The sequence below is a fragment of the Eubalaena glacialis genome, chromosome 10, assembly GCF_028564815.1.
Source record: "Eubalaena glacialis isolate mEubGla1 chromosome 10, mEubGla1.1.hap2.+ XY, whole genome shotgun sequence".
Taxonomy (NCBI): domain Eukaryota; kingdom Metazoa; phylum Chordata; class Mammalia; order Artiodactyla; family Balaenidae; genus Eubalaena; species Eubalaena glacialis.
Window position 1 is genome coordinate 68,856,663 of NC_083725.1, and position 25,058 is coordinate 68,881,720.

The window sequence follows — 25,058 nt, forward strand, 5'->3', positions numbered from 1 at the left end:
ACTAATCTACCTTCTGTCTCTATATATTGTCTATTCTGGACATTTCAAATAAATGATGTAATATAATATGTGACCTTTTGTATCTGGCTTCTTTCACTTGGCATAATGTTTTCAAGGTTCATCCATGTTGTAGCATGAATCAGTACTTTATTCCTTATTATAGCTAAATAATATTCCATTGTATGGGTATATTATAGCACATGTTGTTTATCCATTCTTCAGTTGATGGACATTTGGATTGTTTCCACTTTCTGACTTTTATGAATAATGCTGCTATGAACATTTGCATACAAGTTTTTTGTGAACAGATGCTTTCAGTTCTCTTGGGTGTATACTTAGGTGTAGAATTGTGGTCATATGGTAACTATGTTTAACTTTGAGGAACTATTGGACCGTTTTCTAAGGTGGTGCATCTTTTTTCCCCCCCTTATTTAAATGTCAGTTGATACAATAATACTTGTATGTTTTTTATTTAAATGTCATTGTGTTCTTTAGAAAATTGTTTTAATAGAGCCTTGGAGACAGAGGTCAGATTTTGAAAGATTATGGAATAAGTAAATAAGTAGTAATTACAGTGAAGAAGTAGAAATAACAGAGATTTCTTTCTGTTTCCCAGATAAATGGCAGCGAAGAGAGGGAGAGGTAGTGTGACCTAATGGAAATAGCACAAGACTTGGACATGGAAAAACTGGTTATGAAAACATTTCTGGTGTTCATTTGTACTCTCTGAGCTTCAGTATCCTATTTTATAAAATGAAGATAATAACTTTTACCTTACAGCATTGTTGTAGGGATTAAATGATATGAAAAAAATATGGAAGCACTTAACATGGTACTTAGGCACATGACAGGGACATGCCAAATTTACTTGAATTGGAGAGGAAAGTATTGATAGTGGGTAGCAGAATTAAGAAGTTTGTTGCTACTTTAGAAGAGGAGTTGGCAAACTTTGCCCAGTGGACTAAATCTGGCCTTCTAACTAAAAATGGTTTTTATATGTTTAAAGGGTCACTTTAAAAAAGAAGAATGTGCAATAAAGCCTAAAATATTTACCCTCTGCCCCTTTACAGAATGAGTTTGCTGAGCCTTTTTTAGAGTATTAGAGACCTGATTTGTTTTGTAGACCAAGAGAAAAGCAAGTGAAGAAAGATATTGAAAATAAAAGAGGATAATTGAGCAAGTAAGGTTATGAAGAGAATTAGATGGGAATGAATTTCTATTAAGAACACAACTGATAGGGGTTACCTTTGGAATGGAGGAATTACAACAAGGAGGGAAAGAGGAGAAACATTTTGAGATGGATAACATTGAAGGAGTTCATGCTGATAACTTTTTTAGCAACATTTATTTTTTATTTTTTTGGCCACACCGCATTGCTTGTGGGATCTTAGTTCCCCGACCAGGGATTGAACCCCAGGCCCTTGGCAGTGAGAGCACGGGGTCCTAACCACTCGACCGCCAGGGAATTCCCATTAGCAACACTTATTATATGCATGCCTACCACATGTTAGGCACTACATGTTTTATTTCATTTAATTTTTTTGTTTTTATTAAATAGAGATAGATATGCAAAAGAATATCTTAGATGTATAAGATATAAAAATAACCATACAGTGAACACCCATTGGCTCCTCAACTAGGTTAAGAAATGTTAATAGGAAAAAAAAAGAAATATTAATAGAATAACAGAAAGAAGCCAGGTTTAGAGATTCATCCATATTACTTCATCAGTAATTCCCTTTTGCAGAGTTGTGTTCCATTGTATGGATATTACACAATTTTCATCCATTTGCCTTGGATGAAACCAGGCAGATAGCCTTGCCTTGTTCTTGTTCTTGGGAGGAAAGCATTTGGTCTTTTCACTATTAAATATGTATTAGATGCAGGTTTTTCATAGATGCCCTTTATCATTGAGAAAGTCGAAGTTTTCTGAGAGATTTGATCATAAATGAGTATTGAATTTTATCAAATTCAACTGTTGCTAGAGGTTAGAGGTGAGAAGAGGGCATGACTACGAAGGGAGTTTTTGGGGGGTGATGGAAGTGTTCCATATCTTAATTATGGTGGTGGTTACATGGATCTAAACATAGATTAAAATTCATAGAAGTGTATATTTACAAAAATGTCCATTTTACTGTATTAAATAATTTTTTTTTTAATGTAGCAGATCAAATGTGATGATAAACAGAAGTTGTCCCTCTACCTCATGTTGGGACGTGGCTGGGGACTTCGCAAACTGGAGCACATACCCTGATTAAAGCCACTAGTCTACTCCAGCTGATTTTTGCCACAATGGGATGGAAACCCAGCATTGCTGGATCTTCTGATTTTTCAAGAGAAGCCAGAAATTCAAATTTTTACATAAAATCTGTTTTCTTAATCACTGTTAAATAATTTTGAAATCTTTTAAAATGCTATATTGACTAGCGTAAGTCTGAAAAATAGACATACTAATATGTTCTCTCCAATATCAGATGTTATAAATGTAGTAGATAATCCCAGAACTCACCATTTTATATTAAAATTACTTCTTTTTAAATTCCCCTACAAGATACTCTGATCCTTTGGGTCAGGTTCCATGTTTTATTCATCTCTTTGCCCCAGGCAGGTAGCACAGAGCCTGGCACTGAGCTAGTATCAACAGATGTTTGTTAATTGAACAAAGGAGTTGGGCCAGCACCTATATTTTGATTGTAAGGTGGGTGTGGCAGGTAACTGGACTTTCCTTTTCTTTCTCACTGGTAGTAAAGGCCTTTGAGTTGTTTTGGGCCTAGTTCAAATTTGCTTAGGGAAAAAGCAAAACTCTGGCCAGCCAGCAGGTTATTGTTAAGGCCAGGGACGCAGCCTTTATTCTCAGTGTCTCCTTTGTTTCTAGAATAAAGTGGCAGTCTTTTGGCAAGTGATGAATGGCAAGGGATGATTTTCTGACACTTATATTTGGGCAGCCAGGATTTTATGTGATCCTCTTATAGCAGTGACTGCACAAAGTATTTATCCCACTGCATTCCGGTCATTTGTCTTTGTAGAAAATCTTAATGATGAATAGATTTAAAGGACTTTATGCTACCTGGTTCATGAACAAAATTCTCCTCATCAAGACTCAAGTGTGTTTATTGAGTCTGTGCCTTGGCAGTTTCTCCACGTAAATTATTCCATTGACCTTCCCAGAGACTTCTTTAAATATTTAACTGCAATCTTTCACTTTTGTCTTAGGCCATTCATCGTTATGTGACTCTCTTTGGCTACTTGAACAATTCCTTCTGCTGTCTATGTCATTGTAACTGAACTTTCAACACTGCTCTTCTTTTCTTTTGGAGTACATTCTTCAATTTTTCTCCAAAGTTTTGCTTTAGGCTCTGTTTTATTTTTTATTCCTACATTAGGCTTTTCTCCATCGGGCTTTTCAGAGACCTGGAAAGCTTTTTAGTAGAGTGCCTGAATTCAGAGGAGTTGGACGATAAAGGAAACTTCAAGTAATTACTTTTCATCTTAATGTTCCTCCCTCTCCACCCTGCCTCATCCCCAGCATAGAACTAGGGCCTTATTTTTCTCAAATAGCTAGCAATAAAGATGCAACAGGTGCTATGTCATTCTTTTATTTTTCAGACCATTAGTCATTATTATGCATACTTGTACACTAAGTGTATTCTTACACTGATTAGTCTTCAGAAAAATGAATAAGACAGTTCATGCCTTCAAGGAATTCATAATCTGATCAGGATGACAAATAAACTGGAAGTACAAATACCTCCTTTAAGCCTCTGCTTTTTTTTTTAATCTTTAGATTAGGATAATATACTTTCCTGACAGTTATATCATCACTTCAGCTTCTCTGTGTGAGGAACATAGCACAGTTTCTGGCCTACTGTGAAGTGTTCAATAAATGGTGTTTATATTAATGGATAGATACAAAGTAAGTAGAAACATGAAAAACGGAGTGACCATAACATGTCTGCCTGGACACAAAGAAGTTTTCACAGAGGAAGTAATGCTGGAGGAAATTTGCACATGAAGGCATAAGGGAATGAAATATAAGGTACATTTAGAAAACTCTAGGTAATTGGTATATCCAGGAGAGAGAGATGGAGGAGGGGAACACAGTGAGAGATGAGGCTTCTGAGGTAGGCAGGAATTTGAACTAGATCCTATAAGGAACGGGGCCATTAATTTATATTAGAGAGTTTTAAAATTAATCAATGCTATAAAAAAAAAAACAAAAAACTTCTGATACATTACCTGTCCCTTTCAGGTCTCACTTGCCCTGGAGCCTTTGTCAGAAACTTATGACAGCTACAATCCTCTTCCTACCACTGACATGACAGAAAATGTGCTTTTATCTGAACAAGGATCCAGAGAATATACTGAAGCAGGCAATACTCAGTTTCTGGTTCCATCAAGGCCTCAGAGGATCCCTACCACCAAAATTGATGGAAAAGAGTTAGCAGCCAACAGCAGTAGGTCAACCACTCCAAGGTAATTACTACACCTAATACCAGTCAGACTGTCTGCTAACTCCCAGTGTACTCATAATTTCCGTCTTTCATTTGTGGTTGTGTAAAAGGTTAAAGGTAGTCATTCATTCAGCGAGTAAGTATTAAGTACTCACTATGTTCCTGGTCCAGTACCAGGTGCTAGGCATAGAAATTAATAAGACACAATTCCTACTTTTGAAGATTGCTCACAATCTAGTGAGGAGGCCAATATACAGATAAATAAGTATGTCTAAGTCACATAGAGATGCCATGATAGGTGTACATGAAGGGAAAGAGGGAAAAAGCAGTGTTTTGTGAAATGGAATGAAGTAAGAGAAACAGATTTTGATTTTAAATAATTATCAGGCGTTTGCTTTGTGTCAGGCTCAGCACTGAGCTCTTTATTTCATTGTCTCACTTTAGCCACAACCATACAATGATAGGTAAAACATCTATTATTTATTTAATTTGGGAAATGAAAAACATATTTACAAAGTCTGAGCTACACTGCTATACACCACTGATCCACTTTCTTTCTCTGACAAAGTGGAATGTTACCATAATGGATAATATACTGCTGAAGTTCTCCTTTATTTTAAAACAGGGGAAAGGACCACTTGTACTTTGCAGAGAACTCTGATACAATAAAGGACTCTTTCTTTGGACTACAGCACCATCTTAATTCAGGACAGAGTTTAGAGTCTATGACTCTGAAAGGCAAAGCCCCACAGAAGCAGATGTCCCTTCTCAACAGTTCTGAATTCCGGCCTCAAATTAGGACAGTTGCCAAGAGTCACAGTGACTCATGCATTCTTTCTTCAAACAACCCTCCTACCAAGGACCTTCTTTTAGGTATGTATATATTTGTGAACTGAGACTAAGCTATATTTATTGGGATTACTCTGCTTATTAGGCAACCTACAAAGAGAACCAAGACTTCTGTTTGAACTAAATAGCCAAATAAAAGTGAGTAATCTTACTAGAATCCAGAATTTCTAACCATTTAAGGGCAGCTCTATTAAACCACTGAGTTTCTTCTAAATAATTACTGGGCACTTATAATTTTAAGTTTAGGGAAGGAACCATTTAAAGTGAACCTGGGTATGGGAGGAAAGCCTTTATCATAGAAAAATATTAGTCCTGATTTTTTCCGAGATAATTCAAAGCAAATAAGATTTTTGTCTCATCATCAGAATTTACTTATACCGTTGTGCAGAGGCTAGTACTAAACCTGTTTCATATTCTGAAAACTGTTGGTTTCAGTGGGAACATTCAGTGCACAGAAACTGCTGATCTTACGCCTGGGTATTAAATATGACTGACAGCCAAACAGAAGTAGAAAGGAGTCAGTTTACCTGTGTAAGGGCTTACACTGAAATTTAAAAAGGAAATAGGAACGAGGTTGGATTACCTCATTTTAGGTAGTGGTATTATATGAAAAGCAATTTTGGTACCTTATGTTACACTGTAATGGTCAACCATATATCTCTGTGACATCAAGAGCATGACATAAATTTGTCTCCATCCTCACAAGTAAAATTTCCAAAGTAGAATATCTGCAGTGTTAGTAGAAAAGTCTTTTAAATTAAAACTACTTGGACCTCTGTGGGGTCATGATCCATAGACTTAGCAAGTCTTGCCTTATCTGTGGAGCTGGACGGGGGGAATGTGACCATTGTCTGATGTCCATAGTTCATTTCCTCCAGGATGTTTCTTTCCTCAGATTGTGTTACTCTGAACCATTTTATTTTTTATTTACCAAAGTACTGTACTTGGCTATTTGCAGTGTTTTCAAAACCAGATGTTTCTTTTTGTGTGTTTTTAATCTTCAATACTTGGTGCAATAGAAGCTGCAAAGATGTGCCACTTTATCTATGAAATGGAGTTTTGTATACCAATAAATTCTAGTTTAAAGACAAAAAAAAAAAATTACCTGGATACAAAATTTACATTAGTAAGGATTTTTTTTTAATGAAGAAAGACATTGTGTTAATATTTTTTCAACTAAAATGTCTATGATCCCCTAGTTTAAAAAATATACTCTGATTATGGTATGTTAATTTTATTTTATTTATTTTTTTACTTTTTTTTTTTGGACGCATTGGGTCTTCGTTGCTGCGCATGGGCTTTCTCTAGTCGCGGTGAGCAGGGGCTGCTCTTCATTGTGGTGCGCAGTCTTCTCATTGCAGTGACTTCTCTTGTTGTGGAGCACGAGCTCTAGGCGCGTGGGCTTCAGTAGTTGTGGCTGGCGTGCTCTAGAGCTCAGGCTCAGTAGTTGTGGCGCACAGGTTTAGTTGCTCTGCGGCATGTGGGATCTTCCCGGACCAGGGCTCGAACCCGTGTCCCCTGTATTGGCAGACGGATTCTTAACCACTGCACCACCAGAGAAGTTCCTATATTAATTTTAGACTTTAATGCAACCCTAGGCTACATTAACAAGAAAGAAAATTGTCTGACTATACTCAGCACTTGTCATTCCCACACCTGGAGTATTTTGTGTAGACCTGGGCACCAGACTTTGATAAAATATTTGTTCACTCATTAAGCAGTTATTTATTCAGCACTTACTAAATGTCTGGCAGTCTTCTAGGTATTAAGAATATAGCAATTAAAATTTTTATTTTTAAAAGGCACAAAATCCTCCCCTATGGATCTTATATTCTAGATAGGAATACCAATGATAAACTAGATAAATAAGTAAGTATGTAGTGTTAGATAGTGATAATGGCAATGGGAAAAAAATGAAGCAAGGAAGGAGAGAGGATAGAATGCTGTTTTATGTATGTTGGCAAAGGAAGGTTTCTTTCTTTTTTAATTTTTATAAATTTATTTTATGTATTTTATTTTTTATTTTTTTGCTTTTGACTTAAGTTAGAGTTCTTTTTTTTTTAACATCTTTATTGGAGTATAATTGCTTTACAATGGTGTGTTAGTTTCTGCTTTATAACAAAGTGAATCAGTTATACATATACATATGTCCCCATATCTCTTCCCTCTTGCGTCTCCCTCCCTCCCACCCTCCCTATCCCACCCTTCTAGGTGGTCACAAAGCACTGAGCTGATCTCCCTGTGCTATGCGGCTGCTTCCATTTTTACATTTGGTATTGTATATATGTCCATGCCACTCTCTCACTTTGTCCCAGTTTACCCTTCCCCCTCCCCGTATCCTCAAGTCCATTCTCTAGTAGGTCTGTGTCTTTATTCCCATCTTGCCCCTAGGTTCTTCATGACCATTTTTTTTTTTAGATTCCATATATATGTGTTAGCATACAGTATTTGATTTTCTCTTTCTGACTTACTTCACTCTGTATGACAGACTCTAGGTCCATCCACCTCACTACAAATAACTCAATTTTGTTTCTTTCTATGGCTGAGTAATATTCCATTGTGTATATGTGCCACATCTTCTTTATCCATTCATCTGTCGATGGACACTTAGGTTGCTTCCATGTCCTGGCTATTGTAAATAGAGCTGCAATGAACATTTTGGTACATGACTCTTTTTGAATTATGGTTTTCTCAGGGTATATGCCCAGTAGTGGGATTGCTGGGTCGTATGGTAGTTCTATTTTTAGTTTTTTAAGGAACCTCCATACTGTTCTCCATAGTGGCTGTATCAATTTACATTCCCACCAACAGTGCAAGAGGGTTCCGTTTTCTCCACACCCTCTCCAGCATTTATTGTTTGTAGATTTTTTTGATGATGGCCATTCTGACCGGTGTGAGATGATATCTCATTGTAGTTTTGATTTGCATTTCTCTAATGATTAATGATGTTGAGCATTCTTTCATGTGTTTGTTGGCAATCTGTATATCTTCTTTGGAGAAATGTCTGTTTAGGTCTTCTGCCCATTTTTGGATTGGGTTGTTTGTTTTTTTGATAATGAGCTGCATGAGCTGCTTGTAAATTTTGGAGATTAATCCTTTGTCAGTTGCTTCATTTGCAAATATTTTCTCCCATTCTGAGGGTTGTCTTTTGGTCTTGTTTATGGTTTCCTTTGCTGTGCAAAAGCTTTTAGGTTTCGTTAGGTCCCATTTGTTTATTTTTGGTTTTATTTCCATTTCTCTAGGAGGTGGGTCAAAAAGGATCTTGCTGTGATTTATGTCAAAGAGTGTTCTGCCTATGTTTTCCTCTGTGAGTTTGATAGTGTCTGGCCTTACATTTAGGTCTTTAATCCATTTTGAGTTTATTTTTATCTATGGTGTTAGGGAGTATTCTAATTTCATTCTTTTACATGTAGCTGTCCAGTTTTCCCAGCACCACTTATTGAAGAGGCTGTCTTTTCTCCACTGTATATTCTTGCCTCCTTTATCAAAGATAAGGTGACCATATGTACGTGGGTTTATCTCTGGGCTTTCTATCCTGTTCCATTGATCTATATTTCTGTTTTTGTGCCAGTACCATACTGTCTTGATTACTGTAGCTTTGTAGTATAGTCTGAAGTCAGGAAGCCTGATCCCTCCAGCTCCGTTTTTCTTTCTCAAGATTGCTTTGGCTATTCGGGGTCTTTTGTGTTTCCATACAAATTGTGAAATTTTTTGTTCTAGTTCTGTAAAAAATGCCATTGGTAGTTTGATAGGGATTGCATTGAATCTGTAGATTGCTTTGGGTAGTATAGTCATTTTCACAATGTTGATTCTTCCAATCCAAGAACATGGTATATCTCTCCATCTATTTGTATCATCTTTAATTTCTTTCATCAGTGTCTTATAATTTTCTGCATACAGGTCTTTTGTCTCCTCAGGTAGGTTTATTCCTAGATATTTTATTCTTTTTGTTGCAATGGTAAATGGGAGTTTTTAATTTTTTTTAAATTTTGTTGCTGTTGTTGTTTTTGTTGCATTGGGTCTTTGTTGCTGTGTGCGGGCTTTCTCTAGTTGCGGCGAGCGGGGGACTACTCTTGCGGTGCTTGGGCTTCTCATTGCGGTGGCTTCCCTTGTTTCAGAGCACAGGCTCTAGGTGCACAGGCTTCAGTAGTTGTGGCACATGGGCTCAGTAGTTGTGCCTCACAGGATCTAGAGCACAGGCTCAGTAGTTGCAGCGAATGGGCTTAGTTGCCCTGCGGTATATGGGATCTTCCCAGACCAGGGCTCGATCCCGTGTCCCCTGCATTGGCAGGCAGATTCTTAACCACTGTGCCACCAGGGAAGTCCCAAAGGAAGTCTTCTTTAAGAAGTTAATATTAAAGATCTATAGAAGATGAGTTTCTTCTAAGGAGAATACCTAGACTGGGGAAGGGACCACCAAGAGATATTTAGCCTCAAGAAAACAGCTACCATTTACTTACCATTCATTATGTGCTACCTACTATGCCAAGTGCCTTTTACAGAAAAACTTACAAAAACCAAGTGAGGTTGGGATTGTTATCCCCATTTTAAAATGAAGACACAGGCTCACAGTTAGGGAGCTTCTGCCCTGTCAAACGGGATAGCTGCTTCTCAGCTCCAGTTCATCATTATCTTAAACTGTACAGCAAAGTCCTTTGCTTCATCCTACTGTAGCTTCCTTGTTTACCTAGGCCTGCTTTTTTAAAAAATCAAGACTATTGCTGGCCAGCTGTTCAAGCCAAATACAATATGCCAGGTGCAACCCATGGGCTGCCAATGTGCAAATCTCTTCCATAAGAGGTACTAGGATCATTGGGTTTAAAGATAAAACAAGACAGATTGTGACTTAGTCTGGGTTAATATTTCTACCTTGCAAAAGTGGGAAGGGATAGCTTCAAGAGATAGTGAATTCTGTATCACTGGGAACGGTCAAGTATGGGCTGGATAACCTTGTCATGGGACTCTTACAGATGGGATTAAATCATCAAGTAGACAGATATGATCTTTAAAGATCCCTTCCAACCACAAGACCATGGAGCACTAAGATTAAGTGGGTCATTTTAGTAAGTAGGTCTAAAGCTAGTCATGGAGGTTTATAACAAATACATAAACCTAATTATCTTCCTGGTCTTTATTATACTGACATCATACCAGTAAGGGGGGTACAGAGCTGAATTAGTCATCGAGCTAGTATTTATGAAACACTAGCTACACACCCTGCTTATAAGAGTTGGTGGTTTTTTTGTTTTTGTTTTTTGTTTTTAACTTTTTATTTTATATTGGAGTATAGCCGATTAACAGTGTTGTGATAGTTTCAGGTGCACAGCAAAGGAACTCAGCCATACATATACATATATCCATTCTCCCCCAAACTCCCCTCCCATCCAGGCTGCCACATAACATTGAGCAGAGTTCCCTGTGCTATATAGTAGGTCCTTGTTGGTTATCCATTTTAAATATAGCAGTGTGTACATCTCAATCCTAAACGCACTAACTCTCCCTTCTCCCTATCCTTCCCCCCCTGGTAACCATAAGTTTGTTAAGTGTTGGGGTTTAGAATAGATAGCAAGGAGTAGGAAAAAAAACCAGAAGCTGTATACCTCCCTGTTTAGCAGGGGCTGTGCCCATGGCATGTAGGAAATAAACAAGGGAAGCATTTGTCATGAACTCAACTAAGTGCCCTTCCCTTGTGTTAAGACAATAATTATTGAGTTGAGGTGCAGGAAGATGCCATGACAGCTCTTTTAGTGTGGAACCAGCTTCCTCTTAAGAAGGGAAGTTAAGGTGTTGTTGTTGCCATGCCTTAGACTTTAGAGAACTATTCTAAGAATGGCTGTTTCAAGGAAGAAACCACTTGGAGGCCAATGAATAGACCACCCTTGCTCAGATTTGTCCTACTTGTTGTCTTCAATGTTTATTTCTTTTTTAAAACCTGCTGTTGTAAAGTATCTTAAGTACCTATTCCTATTCAAATGTTAATGACTAATTAAGTCACTCTTAAAATATTACTATTCCCAGGGAAATTTTATTTAGCAGGAATGAAAACTTTAAGCTCAATTCAATTCAGCAGATATCTTTTGAGTGCCTATTTTGTGTCAGCCATTGTTTTGAGTATTGGGATTACAGTGATAAATAAGATAGTCCCTGACTTAATGAATGCATTGTAGTAAAGGAAACAGACTCTAAAGCAGATAGAGTACAATTTTGTATGATATATGCAACAGTGGAAGTATTTATTGAAACATTTAATCAAATTCCTGATATATACTAGGCACCGAGCATACAAAGACCAACAAAAGCCAATCTCTCCTCTCAAAGTTGTTTGGGTGAGATAGACAGTTTTAATACTGCATGGTAATTCTTTGATGGAATCAGATACACAGAACTTTGAGAGCACAAAGGAAGTATTGTGTTTAAGGAATTAAAAATAGTTGTGTGTGGTTAGATTATAAAGTACCAAGTACCAAATATCTCTAGAGACATTTTGGGTATCAGTAGAAAAACTATTTTTCTACATGGCCCTGAAATCAAATGAAGTTTATTATTGACACTGCTTGTCATTAACTACTTTATTCATAAAGCATTTATTGAGTGTGCCCACCTCATTAAAGAACTTTAAACCATATCAAATTAAGCCAAGTATTAACTAGAAACTAAAAGGAGGAGGGCTTCCTGTCACATAGCAAGCTTCTTTAACCAAATTTCCAATGCTAGCAGACCATGTTTTCCTCACCCTTTCTCACTGAATAAACAAGACAGCCATTTTCTGATTGAATCCCAAAAAGATTTTTTTTTAAATAAGTAAAAACAAAAATACATACTTATATAGCCATTATTTACATAGAAAAAGTTAATGCATATTATTAAGTGAAAAAGCAGTTATAAAACAGTATACATAGTTGGGTCATTTGTAGAGATGTGGATGGACCTAGAGACTGTCATACAGAGTGAGGTAAGTCAGAAAGAGAAGAACAAATATCGTATATTAATGCATATACATGGAATCTAGAAAAATGGTACAGATGAACTGGTTTGCAAGGCAGAAGTAGAGACACAGATGTAGAGAACAAACGTATGGACACCAACGGGGGAAAGTGGGGTTGGTGGTGTGATGAATTGGGAGATTGGGATTGACATGTATACACTAATATGTATAAAATAGATAACTAATAAGAACCTGCTGTATAAAAAAAATAAAATAAAATTGAAAAAAAAAACTGTATACATAATATACCATTTTTGCAAAAGAAAAAATTTATATATATATACACACACACATACATATACAGGTGTATGTATGCATAGATTAAAAACTATCCGGGGGACTTCCCTGGTGGCACAGTGGTTAAGAATCTGCCTGCCAATGCAGGGAACAAAGGTCCGAGCCCTGGTCCAGGAAGATCCCACATGCCGCGGAGCAGCTAAGCCTGTTCGCCACAACCACTGAGCCTGCGCTCTAGAGCCTGCGAGCCACAGCTAGTGAAGCCCGCACACCTAGAACCTGTGTTCCACACAGAGAAGCCACCACAATGAGAAGCCCGTGCACCACAACGAAGAGTAGCCCCCACTCGCCGCAACTAGAGAAAGCCCGTGCACAGCAACGAAGACCCAATGTAGCCACAAAAAAAAAAAATCTGGAATATATAAAAATGTTAATCATTATTTGTGGGTAGTGGCATTAATGGAAATATTAGTTTTCTATTGCTGCATAACAAGTAACCACAAACTTAATGGCTTAAAAGAATACCCATTTATTAGTCACAGTTCTGTGGATCTGAAGTCCAGCAAGGTATGGTTGGGTTTTCTGCTTAGGGTATCATAGGCTACAATCAAGGTGTCAGCCAAGCTAAATTCTCATCTGGAAGCTCTGAGGGAAAATTCACTTCCAAGTTCATTCTTGTTGACAGAATCCAGTTCCTTGCAGTAGTAGGACTGCGGTCCCATTTCCTTGCTGGCAGTCAGCCAGGGTCCACTCTCAGCTCCTAAAGGCCATAAGGCCACATGCATTTCTTGCCACGTGGTCCTCTCCATCTTCAAGACAACAATGAAACATTACATCCTTCTCATGCTTTAAATCTCTGAGTTCATATCCTGCAAACAGCCAGAAAAAACTCTTGCTTTATAAAGGTTTGGGACCACCAAGATAATCTCCCAGTCTTGAGGTAGACTGATTTGGAACCATAATTACATCTGTAAAATCCCTTTATGGCAATACCTAGATGACTGAATCACTGGGAGAAGGTATTTGTATACCAGTGGCTGGAAATTTGGGGGGAACTATCTTAGAATTCTGCCTACATCGCTTTTTGGCCTTTTGGCTAAGATCAAGTGTAGAATTCTGCCTACCGCAGATGGTGATCTTTGTTTTCTTTTACTTATACTTTGACATAACACATTGAACCTATGATATTTCAGGGTTTTTTGGGTTTGGGGTTTTGAGTTTTTAAGCTATATTTTGAACTCTTTATGCTAACAAATGTTGAACATTTATGGATCTGTTTGGCTTATTTTTTTCTTGGCCTGACTGCCATATCTTCTTTATTTTTAGAAGCTATAAAACTCTAGACCAAGATAGACAGGCATTTGGTATCTAGTCTTACCTACCTCCTAAGCAACTGTGGAACCTCAAGAAAATAATAATTCTTCCCAGTGTTCCTTGAAATAATACCACTGGTCCTAAGCTTTTAAAAAGGAGTCTAAGAAAAAGTGGGGTCATATATGTATAGTGGTTAAATCATAGGATGTAGAGTCATCCTGGTTATACTGCATGCATAACTTGGGCAAGTTACCTATCCTCTGTGCCTCAGCTTTGTCATCTGGAAAGTGAAGGAAATGATAGTACCTATTTCAGAGGATTGTTGGGAGGATTAAATGAGTTCCTATACATAACATACTTAAGAGTAGTGCCCAGGAAGTGGTAAGGGTTCAATAAATGTTATCCTCTGTAATTGTTGTTGTTGTTGCTTAGGGATGAGAGAAATTTTACATATCAGAAAGTTTAAAGACTTTATCCTGACTTTTCTGTTAACCTGATGTATGATCTTAGACAACTCATAGAAATGTTTTGGTATTCTTTTCTTCATCCATAAAAGTATACATTTGGACTAGATTATCACTATGACTCCTAACAGTTTAGCTGATATAGTTGTTAGTGTTCCTCAAATAATAATGACATTAAAACTGTTACAAATAAGAGAATTCAGTAAGATAGCTGGATACAAAAATAATATATTATGTAGATATTACTAAATTTATTATGTGCAAACACCAGTTGGAAGAGTCAATGCATGTATGTAATGACTCCAGTAAGGCGGTCAGTCTCTAAATAATGGAGACTTCATTCACTGCTGTAATGCCAACATCTAAAACGGTCCACGTGATAGAGGCTCAGTAAACATTTGTTGTAAGGTGAATGTCCTCAAGGGATTCTCAAGCTAGTGGGGAAGGCAGACAAGTACACTATGGTACACTATGGTAAGTACACTATGGTACACTATGGTAAGTCCTGTGGGAGAAGGAAAGGTGCTAAATATTTCAAGTATTTCTGTTGGATTTTAGATTTTCTGTGTTCTGTTTTGCCCTCTTCAGCTCTGTTAGAACAAGGCAATAAACTGCGTAATGCCATGGTGATTTCTGCAATGAAATCAAGCCCAGATACTAGCATGTTGTTGGAAGAAGTTCATCCTTCTATGAAGGAAGATTTTCTCGGAGCATCAACACAGTAAGTTACCGGATAAACATGAACCCCAATAGTTAATTTCTTGATAGTTGTTAACACGTGTTTTTTGTCAAGATGTGGACTGAATAATCTTGGAAATGTTCAGCAAGTAATTCTTAATGTGGTGGAAAAGAAGCCTAAACTAGGAGTTAAGATACCCAAAATCTAGACCTAGCACTGACACTTGCTAAATATGTAAATGGCTAAATTCTTAACTTCTTCTGAACCAGCATGCTTATATAAAAAATGGGTATATTCTCTCCTCCCTCTCTTACATAAATGAGATTCTAATATAGGAAAGAGCTTTGTAAATTGTGAAGTTTTATATACATTTAAGGTGAAGGCTGAAGTATTTTAAATATTCCATGTTCAATTAATTCTGATTTAGATTTTTCCCATATGTTAGCCACTGAAAAAGTATTTTTTTCATTCCTTAGAATCAAAGCCTTATCTAGGAATCAATTTAAAGACCACATTGAAAATCACCTCCTCCCTCCAACTGAGAATACATTTTGGAAACATGACACAAAAGCTGATACCAGAGCCATACAGCTGCTATTGGGCAGGTAAGAGCTCTTAACTAGCTTTCTTTCCTTTTAAATTATTCCTCCAATTCATTGTGTCCATTGTTAACAGATTTATCTTCTTAAAGCAACACTTCCTTAGAATAACCAAGTCATTCCCTTGGTTATTCGCTACCTACTAAATAAAAATCCAATCTTTAGCCTTTTATTCTTAGCTTCACTTACAGAATGGTCTCCAGTCTACCTTTCCATTCTTATTTTTCATGTCTCTCCCCAACACCAAGGTTAGCTAGCAGGTTATAATGAAAAGAACATGGATTTTAAACAGACACAAGTTGAAATTTGAGGTCTGTCTCTTACTACCTATGTGGCCTGAACAATTAGGCAGGAAAAAAAAATATAAGGGTTCCAAATTGGAAAGGAAGAAGTAAAACTATCTTTATTCACAGATGACATGATCTAGTATGTAAAAAAATCCTAAAGAATCCTCTAAGAAACTATTAGAAATAATAAATAAATTCAGACAGATTGCAGGATACGTGTTCATTATATAAAAGTCAATTGTACTTCTATATACTTGCAATGAACAATCGAAAAATAAAATTAAGGGAATTCCCTGGTGGTCCAGTGGTTAGGACTCTGTGCTTTCACTGCTGGGGCCCGGGTTCGATCCCTGGTCTTGATCCCTGGTCAAGGAACTAAGATCCTGTGAGCCACGCAGCATGGCCAGAAAAACAATAATAAATAAATAAATAAATAAAATTAAGAAAAAATTCCATTTATAATAGCATTGATAAGAATAAAATACTTAGGAATAAATTTAACTAAAGGAGTGTAAAACAACTCTGAAAACTACAAAACATTGTTGGAAGAAACTAAAGAAGATCTAAATAAATGGAAAAAACCCCATGTTCATGATTCAATGCAATCCCTGTCAGAATCATGGCTGGCTTCTTTGTAGAAATTGAAAAGCTGATTATAAAATTACTGTGAAGTTACAGGGACCCAGAATAACCAAAAGAATCTTGAAAAAGAAAAAAATAGGATTCACACTTTGCTATTTTAAAACTTACTATAAAGCAAGAGTAATCAAGTTAGTTTGGTACTGGCATAAGGATAGACATATAAATAAATGGAATAGAATTGATAGTCTAGAAATAAACCCATGTGTTTATGGTCAGCTGATTTTCAACAAGAGTGTCAAGACCATTAAATGGGGAAAGAATTGTCTTTTCAACAAATGGTATGGGGACAGCTGGCTAGCCACATGCAAAAAATGAAATTGGACCCTTACCTCAAACCATATAAAAAAATTAACTCATTATGGATCAGATAGCTAAATGGAAGAACTAAAACTATAAAATCCTTAGAAAACACAGAGGTAAATCTTTATAACCTTGGATTTGGGAAAGGATTCTTAGATATGCATCAAAAACACAACCAACAACAATAAAAAATAGATAAGTAGATAAATTAGATTTAATCAAAATTTAAAATGTGCTTCAAAGGATACTATTAAGAAAGTGAAAAGATCACAGAATGGAAGAAAATATTTTCAAATCATATATCTGATAAAAGATTTATATCTAGACTATATAAGGAACTCAACAACTTAATAATTACGGCACAAATAGCCCAATTTAAAAGATGGGCAAAGTATCTACATAGAGATTTCTCCAAAGAAGATAGTCAAATGGCTAATATGCACATAAAAGATGTCAACACCATTAGTTATCAGGAAAATGCAAATCAAAACTATAAAAAACTTCATACCCACTAGGATGGTTAGAATCAAAAAGTCAGATTAAGTGTTGGTGAGGATGTGGAAAATTTGGAACCCTCATACACTGTTAATAGCAGTGTAAAATGATGCAGCCACTTTGGAAGATAGTCTGTCAGTTCCTCAAATTGCTACACATCAAGTTACCATATGACCCAGCAATTCAACTCCCTAAGTATATACCCAAGGAAAATGAACATATAAGTCCACACAAAAACATGTACATGAATTTCCATAGTCATAATAGTCAAAAATGTCCATCAGCTGATTAGTGGATTTTTTTAAAGTGGTATATCCACACAATGGAGTATTATTTGGCCATAAAAAGGAATAAAGTACAGGTAACATGCTGCAGCATGGATGAACCTTGAAAATATCATACTAAATGAAAGAAGCCAGTCACAAAAGAGTACATATTTTATGATTACATTTATATGAAATGTACAAAATAGGCCAATCTCTAGAGACAGAAAGATTAGTGGTTCCTTAGGGCTGCGTGTGATGGATGGAGGGTAAGTGATGATAGGTCTTGAATACAGAGTTTCTTTTTGAGGTGACATAAGTGTTCTGAAATTGACTGTGGTGATGATTGTTCATATTTGTAAACATACTGAGAAGTATTGAATTGCTCGCCTTAAATGGGTGAATTGTATGTTATGTGAATTATGTCTAAATAAAGCTGTTTAAAAAAAAAATAAGAATCAAGAATCCAGCACAGTGAATGAAAAAATACTACACCAAGATATACAATCATGAATTTTCAAAATAGTATAAATAGACAATCTTAAAAATGTCCAAAAAGAAGGAAAAAAGGTCATGTATACAATATCAGGAATTGGAATAACATCACATTCCAGAGAGTTGACCAAAATGGAGACATAGGAGGCTTCTGAGCTCGCCTCCTCCCACAGATGCACCAAATGTACAGCTGCACACAGAGCAGTTCCCTCTGAAAGAGATCGAGAAAGTAACTGACCAACTCCTACACATCAGAGGAATGGGAAAATATCATCAAACGAGTAGGAAAGTCTGAGAAACACTCTCACCATAAACCCCACCCCCAACACGCACCATACAATCAGAAGGGAATCCCCAACTCCTAGCTTCTCCTTGAGGAGCAAAGGACTTGAACCCCACGTCTAGCATTCCCAACTTTTAAGATTCCTACCAGAGAGATGAGCTCCCGAAACATAATGGGTGCAGGAGCACCCTCACCCTCACAGCTGTACACCTGGACCCAGCACAGAGGAAGAAGGCAAAAACACCCATCTCCCAGTTTCTCCCTGGAAGGTGCTGCTAGTGAGGGTCCAGCTTCTAATCAGCCTACATCTAGGTGTTGGCTGTGATCCTCCCCTTTGGGACACTAATGGGTCTTAACACACCCTCCACTACTGGGAACCACTAAGAACAAAGAAGAAGGCTTAGAAAGTCACAAAAGCTTATGAGGCAACTAAGATCTTGGGCTGGGCTGATCAATGAGGTTCATCTCTTACACAAGACCATTCTATCAAGACTGAGACGGGTGACGGTTTTATCTAATAAGCAGAAACCAACACAGAAAGGCAAGGAAAATAAAGAAACAGAGGAATATGTTCCAAAGAAAAGGACAGGATAAACATCCAGAAACAGATCTTAATGAAGCAGAGATAAGTAATTAACCTGATAGAGGGTTAAAAATAATGGTCATAAAGGTGTGCTTACTGAGGTCAGGAGAACAATGCATGAACCAAGTGAAAATTTCAACAAAGAGATAGAAAAAATTTTTAAGTACCAAACAAATCACAGAGCTGAAGAATACAATAACTGAAATGAAATATTCAGGAGGGGTTCAACAGCAGACTAGATCAATGGGAAGAAAGGATCAGCAGACTCAAAGACAGGGCAGTGGAATGCAATCAAAGGAGCAAAAAGGAAAAATTTTTAAATGAAGCGGTTAGATAGCTTAAGGGATGTTGGGGAACCAACAAACAGACCAATATATACATTATAAAGGCCCCAGAAGAAGAAGAGATAGAGAAAGGGGCAAAAAGCTTATTCAAAGAAATAATGGGGACTTCCCTGGTGGTCCAGTGGCTAAGATTCCATGCTCCCAATGCAGGGGGCCCGGGTTCGATCCCTGGTCAGGGAACTAGATCCCACATGCCACAACTAAGAGTTCACATGCCACAACTAAGAGTTCGCAGGCTGCAACTAAGCGTTCACATGCTGCAACTAAAGATCCCGCATGCCGCAACGAAGGTCCCACATGCCACAACAAAGAAGATACCACGTGCCACAGCTAAGACCCGGTGCAGCCAAAAAAATAAATAAATATTTTTTTTAAAAAAGAAATATTCAAAGAAATAATGGCTGAAAACTTCCCTAACCTGGGAAACAGACATTCAGATCCAGGAAACCCAGAGATTTTCAAGTAAGACAACTCAAAGGAGACCCACACCAAGACATGTTATAATTGAATTGTCAAGTTACAAGGAAAGCATCTTAAAAACAGCAAGAGAAAAACAACTTGTTATGGACAAGGGAACCTCCATAAGATTATCAGCAGATTTTCTTCAGCAGAAATCTTGCATGCTAAAGGGGAGTGCGATGTTATATTCAAAGTGCTGAAAAAAAAGAACAGCCAAACAAGAATACTCTACCTGCCAAAGCTGTCCTTCAGAATTGAAGGAGAGAGAGAGTATTTTCCAAGCAAAAACTGAAGGAGTTCATCACCATTAGACCAACCTTCCATGAAATATTAAAGGGAGTTCTTCACACTGAAGCCAGAGGACACTAATTAGTAACAAGAAAACATGAACGTATAAAACTCACTGATAAAGTTAAGTATACAGTTAAATTCAGAATACTCTATTACTCTAATGATGGTAGATAAATCACTTAAAAATCTAGTATGAAGGTTAAAAGACAAAAGTTATAAAAATAAATATGACTACAATAAGTTGTTAATGGACATACAATGTAAAAAGATGCAAATTGTGACATCAAAAACTTAAAATATGGGGGGGAGGAGCTTTGATATGTGTTCAACGTTAAGGTATCACCTTAAAATAGACTGTTATAAATGTAAGATATTTTATGTAAGCCTCATGGTAACCACAGGGCAAAAGCCTATAGTGGATATACAAAGGAGAAAGAGAAAGGAAGCAAAACATACCACTACAGAAAGTCATCAAATCCTAAAGGAAGAGAGCAAGAAAGGAACAAAAGAATTACAAATCAACCAGGAAGCAATTACCAAAATGGTAGTAATAAGTTCACTCCTATCATTAATTACTTTAAATGTAGATGGACTCAATTCTCCAATCATAAGATAGAGAGTAGCTGAATGGATTAAAAAACAAGACCCAACTATCTGCTGCCTACAGGAGACTCACTTCAGCTTTAAGGACACACACATGGGCTCAAAGTGAATAGATATGAAAGATGTTTCATGCAAGTGGAAACCAAAAGAGAGTGTGGGGGGGTACCTATTCTTATATCAGAAAAAAATAGACTTTAAGCCAAAGACTATAACAAGATCAAGAAGGTCATTATATAATTATAGTTGGTCAATTCATCACAAGGATACAACACCTGTAAATATTTAGGTACCCACCCTAGGAGTACTTAAATATATAAAACGAATGTTAGTAGATCTGTAAGGTGAAATAAACAGCAATACAGAGGACTTCAGTACCCCACTTTTAACAATGAATAGATCATCAAAACAAAATCAGTAAGGAAACGTCGGACTCAAATGACACATTAGGTCAGATGTCCATAACAGACATATACAGAACATTTCGTCTAACAGCAGCAGGATACATACACTTCTCAAGCACACATGGAACATTCTCCAGGAGAGATTATATATTAGACCACAAAAGAAGTCAATAAATTTAAGAAGATTGAAATATAAAGCATCTTTTCTGATTACAATGGTATAAAACTAAAAGTCAATAACCAAAACTAGAAAATTGACAAATATGTACAGATTAAACAACAGGCTCCTTAGCAACCAATGTGTCAAAGAAGAAATCAAATAAGAAATGTAAAAATATCATTTAAGACAAGGGAAAATGGAAACACAACATACCAAAACCTATGGAATGCAACAAAAGCATATCTAAGAGGGAATTTTATAGCAGTAAACATGTACATTAAGTGTAAAACTGAATCACTTTGCTGTACACCCAAAAGTAACACAACCTTGTTAATCAACTATGGTCCAATATAAAATAAAAATTAAAAAAAAAAGAAACATGTAAGGTTTTGTAAGACATAACATGTAAGACATTAAAAAACACATACATTAAGAAACAAAGAGCTCAACTAAAAAATTAACTTTACACCTCAAGGGACTAGAAAAAAACAACAAACTAAGCCCAAAGTTAGCAGAAGGAAGGAAATAACAAAAATCAGAGTGGAAGTAACAAAGATCAGAGCAGAAATAAATGAAATAGAGACTACAAAGACAATAGAAAAGATCGATGAAACTAATAGCTGGTTTTTTGAAAAGATAAAGTAGACAAACCATTAGCTGGACGTACTAAGACGAAAAGAGAGAGGACTTCAATGGAATTATAAATGAAATAGGAGATATTATAACTGATATCACAGAAATACAAGGAATTGTAAGAGACTACTATGAAAAATTATACACCAACAAATTGCAAAACCTAAAAGAAATGGATAAGTTTATATCCAGTCTACCAAAACTGAATCATGAAGAAACAGAAAAATCTGAACAGACTGATTACTAGCAAGGAGACTGAATCATAATTTAAAACCTCCCAACAAAATAATTACAGGGCTTCCCTGGCGGTGCAGTGGTCAAGAATCTGCCTGCCAATGCAAGGGACATGGGTTCGAGCCCTGGTCCGGGAAGATCCCACATGCCACAGAGCAACAAAGCCCGTGCGCCACAACTACCGAGCCTGTGCTCTGGAGGCCGCGAGCCACAACTACTGAGCCCTTGAGCCACGACTACTGAAGCCTGCACTCCTAGAGCCTGTGCTCCACAACAAAAGAAGCCCGTGCACCGCAATGAAGAGTAGCCCCTGCTCACCGCAACTAGAGAAAGCCCGTGCACAGCAACGAAGACCCAACACAGCCAAAAAGATAAATTAAATAAAGTAAATTAAAAAAAAATTTCAGGTCCCGAAAACTCCAGTAGTGAATTCTACCAAACATTTAAAGAACTAATACAATCCTTCTCAAACTCTCCCAAAACACATAAGAGGAGGGAATGCTTCCAGACTCATTTTATGAGGCCAGCATTACTCTGACACTAAAGCCAGACAAAGACACTGCAAGGAAAAGAAAATTATAGGCCAATATGTGCATCAGGACCCAGGGGAAAGAGCAGTGACCCCAGGGGAGACTGAACCAGACCTACCTGCTAGCGTTGGAGGGTCTCCTGCAGAGGCGGGGGGTGGCTGTGGCTCACTGTGGGGACAAGGACACTGGCAGCAGAAGTTCTGGGAAGTACTCCTTGGCGTGAGCCCTCCCAGAGTCTGTCATTAGCCCCACCAAAGAGCCCAGGTAGGCTCCAGTGTTGGGTTGCCTCAGGCCAAACAACCAACAGGGAGGGAACCCAGCCCTACCCATCAGCAGTCAAGCAGATTAAAGTTTTACTGAGCTCTGCCCACCAGAGCAACAGTCAGCTCTACCCACCACCAGTCCCTCCCATCAGGAAACTTACACAAGCCTCTTAGATAGCCTCATCCACCAGAGGGCAGACAGCAGAAGCAAGAAGAACTACAGTCCTGCAGCCTATGGAACAAAAACCACATTCACAGAAAGATAGACAAGATGAAAAGGCAGAGGGCTATGTACCAGATGAAGGAACAAGATAAAACCCCAGAAAAACAACTAAATGAAGTGGAGATAGTCAATGTTCCAGAAAAAGAATTCAGAATAATGATAGTGAAGATGATCCAGGACCTCGGGAAAAGAATGGAGGCAAAGATCAAGAAGATGCAAGAAATGTTTAACAAAGACCTAGAAGAATTAAAGAACAAACAAACAGAGATGAACAATACAATAACTGAAATGAAAACTACACTAGAAGGAATCAATAGCAGAATAACTGAGGCAGAAGAACGGATAAGTGACCTGGAAGACAGAATGGTGGAATTCACTGCTGCAGAACAGAATAAAGAAAAAGAATGAAAAGAAATGAAGACAGCCTAAGAGACCTCTGGGACAACATTAAACGCAACAACATTCGCATTATAGGGGTCCCAGAAGAAGAGAGAAAGGACCCGAGGAAATATTTGAAGAGGTTATAGTTGAAAACTTCCCTAACATGGGAAATGAAATACCCACCCAAGTCCAGGAAGCACAGAGAGTCCCATACAGGATAAACCCAAGGAGAAACACGCCAAGACACATAGTAATCAATTTGGAAAAAATTAAACACAAAGAAAAATTATTGAAAGCAGCAAGGGAAAAACAACAAATAACATACAAGGGAACTCCCATAAGGTTAACAGCTGATTTCTCAACAGAAACTCTACAAGCCAGAAGGGAGTGGCATGACATATTTAAAGTGATGAAAGGGAAGAACCTACAACCAAGATTACTCTCCCTGGCAAGGATCTCATTCAAATTCAATGGAGAAATCAAAAGCTTTACAGACAAGCAAAAGCTAAGAGAATTCAGCACCACCAAACCAGCTCTACAACAAATGCTAAAGGAAATTCTCTAAGTGGGAAACACAAGAGAAGGAAAACACCTACAATAACAAACCCAAAACAATTAAGAAAATGGTCATAGGAACATACATATTGATAATTACCTTAAATGTGAGTGGATTAAATGCTCCAACCAAAAGACACAGGCTTGCTGAATGGATACAAAAACAAGACCCATCTATATGCTGTCTACAAGAGACCCACTTCAGATCTAGGGACACATACAGACTGAAAGTGAGGGGATGGAAAAAGATATTCCATGCAAATGGAAATCAAAAGAAAGCTGGAGTAGCTATACTCATATCAGATAAAATAGACTTTAAAATAAAGAATGTTACAAGAGACAAGGAAGGACACTACATAATGATCAAGGGATCAATCCAAGAAGAAGATGTAACAATTATAAATATATATGCACCCAACATAGGAGCACCTCAATACATAAGGCAAATGCTCACAGCTATAAAAGAGGAAATCAACAGTAACACAATAATAGTGGGGGATTTTAACACCTCACGTACACCAATGGACAGATCATCCAAACAGAAAATTAATAAGGAAACACAAGCTTTAAATGACACAATAGACCAGATAGATTTAATTGATATTTATAGGACATTCCATCCAAAAACAGCAGATTACGCTTTGTTCTCAAGTGCGCACAGAACATTCTCCAGGATAGATCACATCTTGGGTCACAAATCAAGCCTCAGTAAATATAAGAAAATTGAAATCATATCAAGCATCTTTTCTGACCACAATGCTATGAGATTAGAAATGAATTACAGGGAAAAAAACGTAAAAAACACAAACACATGGAGGCTAAACAATACGTTACTAAATAACCAAGAGCTCTTTGAAGAAATCAAAGAGGAAATCAAAAAATACCTAGAGACAAATGACAATGGAAACACGACGATCCAAAACCTATGGGATGCAGCAAAAGCAGTTCTAAGAGGGAAGTTTATAGCTATACAAGCCTACCTCAAGAAACAAAAAAAATCTCAAATAAACAACCTAACCTTACACCTAAAGGAACTAGAGAAAGAAGAACAAACA

The 25,058-nt window shown here is 37.2% G+C and overlaps 1 protein-coding gene across 3 annotated transcripts in view; it reads left to right on the forward strand.

Moving 5' to 3' along the window:
* C2CD3 (C2 domain containing 3 centriole elongation regulator) overlaps nt 1-25,058 on the forward strand; it is a 135,703-nt gene that overhangs the window by 8,051 nt on the left and 102,594 nt on the right. For all 3 annotated transcript variants that reach the window (XM_061201263.1, XM_061201264.1, XM_061201265.1), the window contains exons 4-7: nt 4,250-4,473; nt 5,077-5,324; nt 14,889-15,021; nt 15,456-15,584. In XM_061201263.1, coding sequence (XP_061057246.1) covers nt 4,250-4,473; nt 5,077-5,324; nt 14,889-15,021; nt 15,456-15,584 — 734 coding nt within the window. The remainder of the gene's footprint in view (nt 1-4,249; nt 4,474-5,076; nt 5,325-14,888; nt 15,022-15,455; nt 15,585-25,058) is intronic.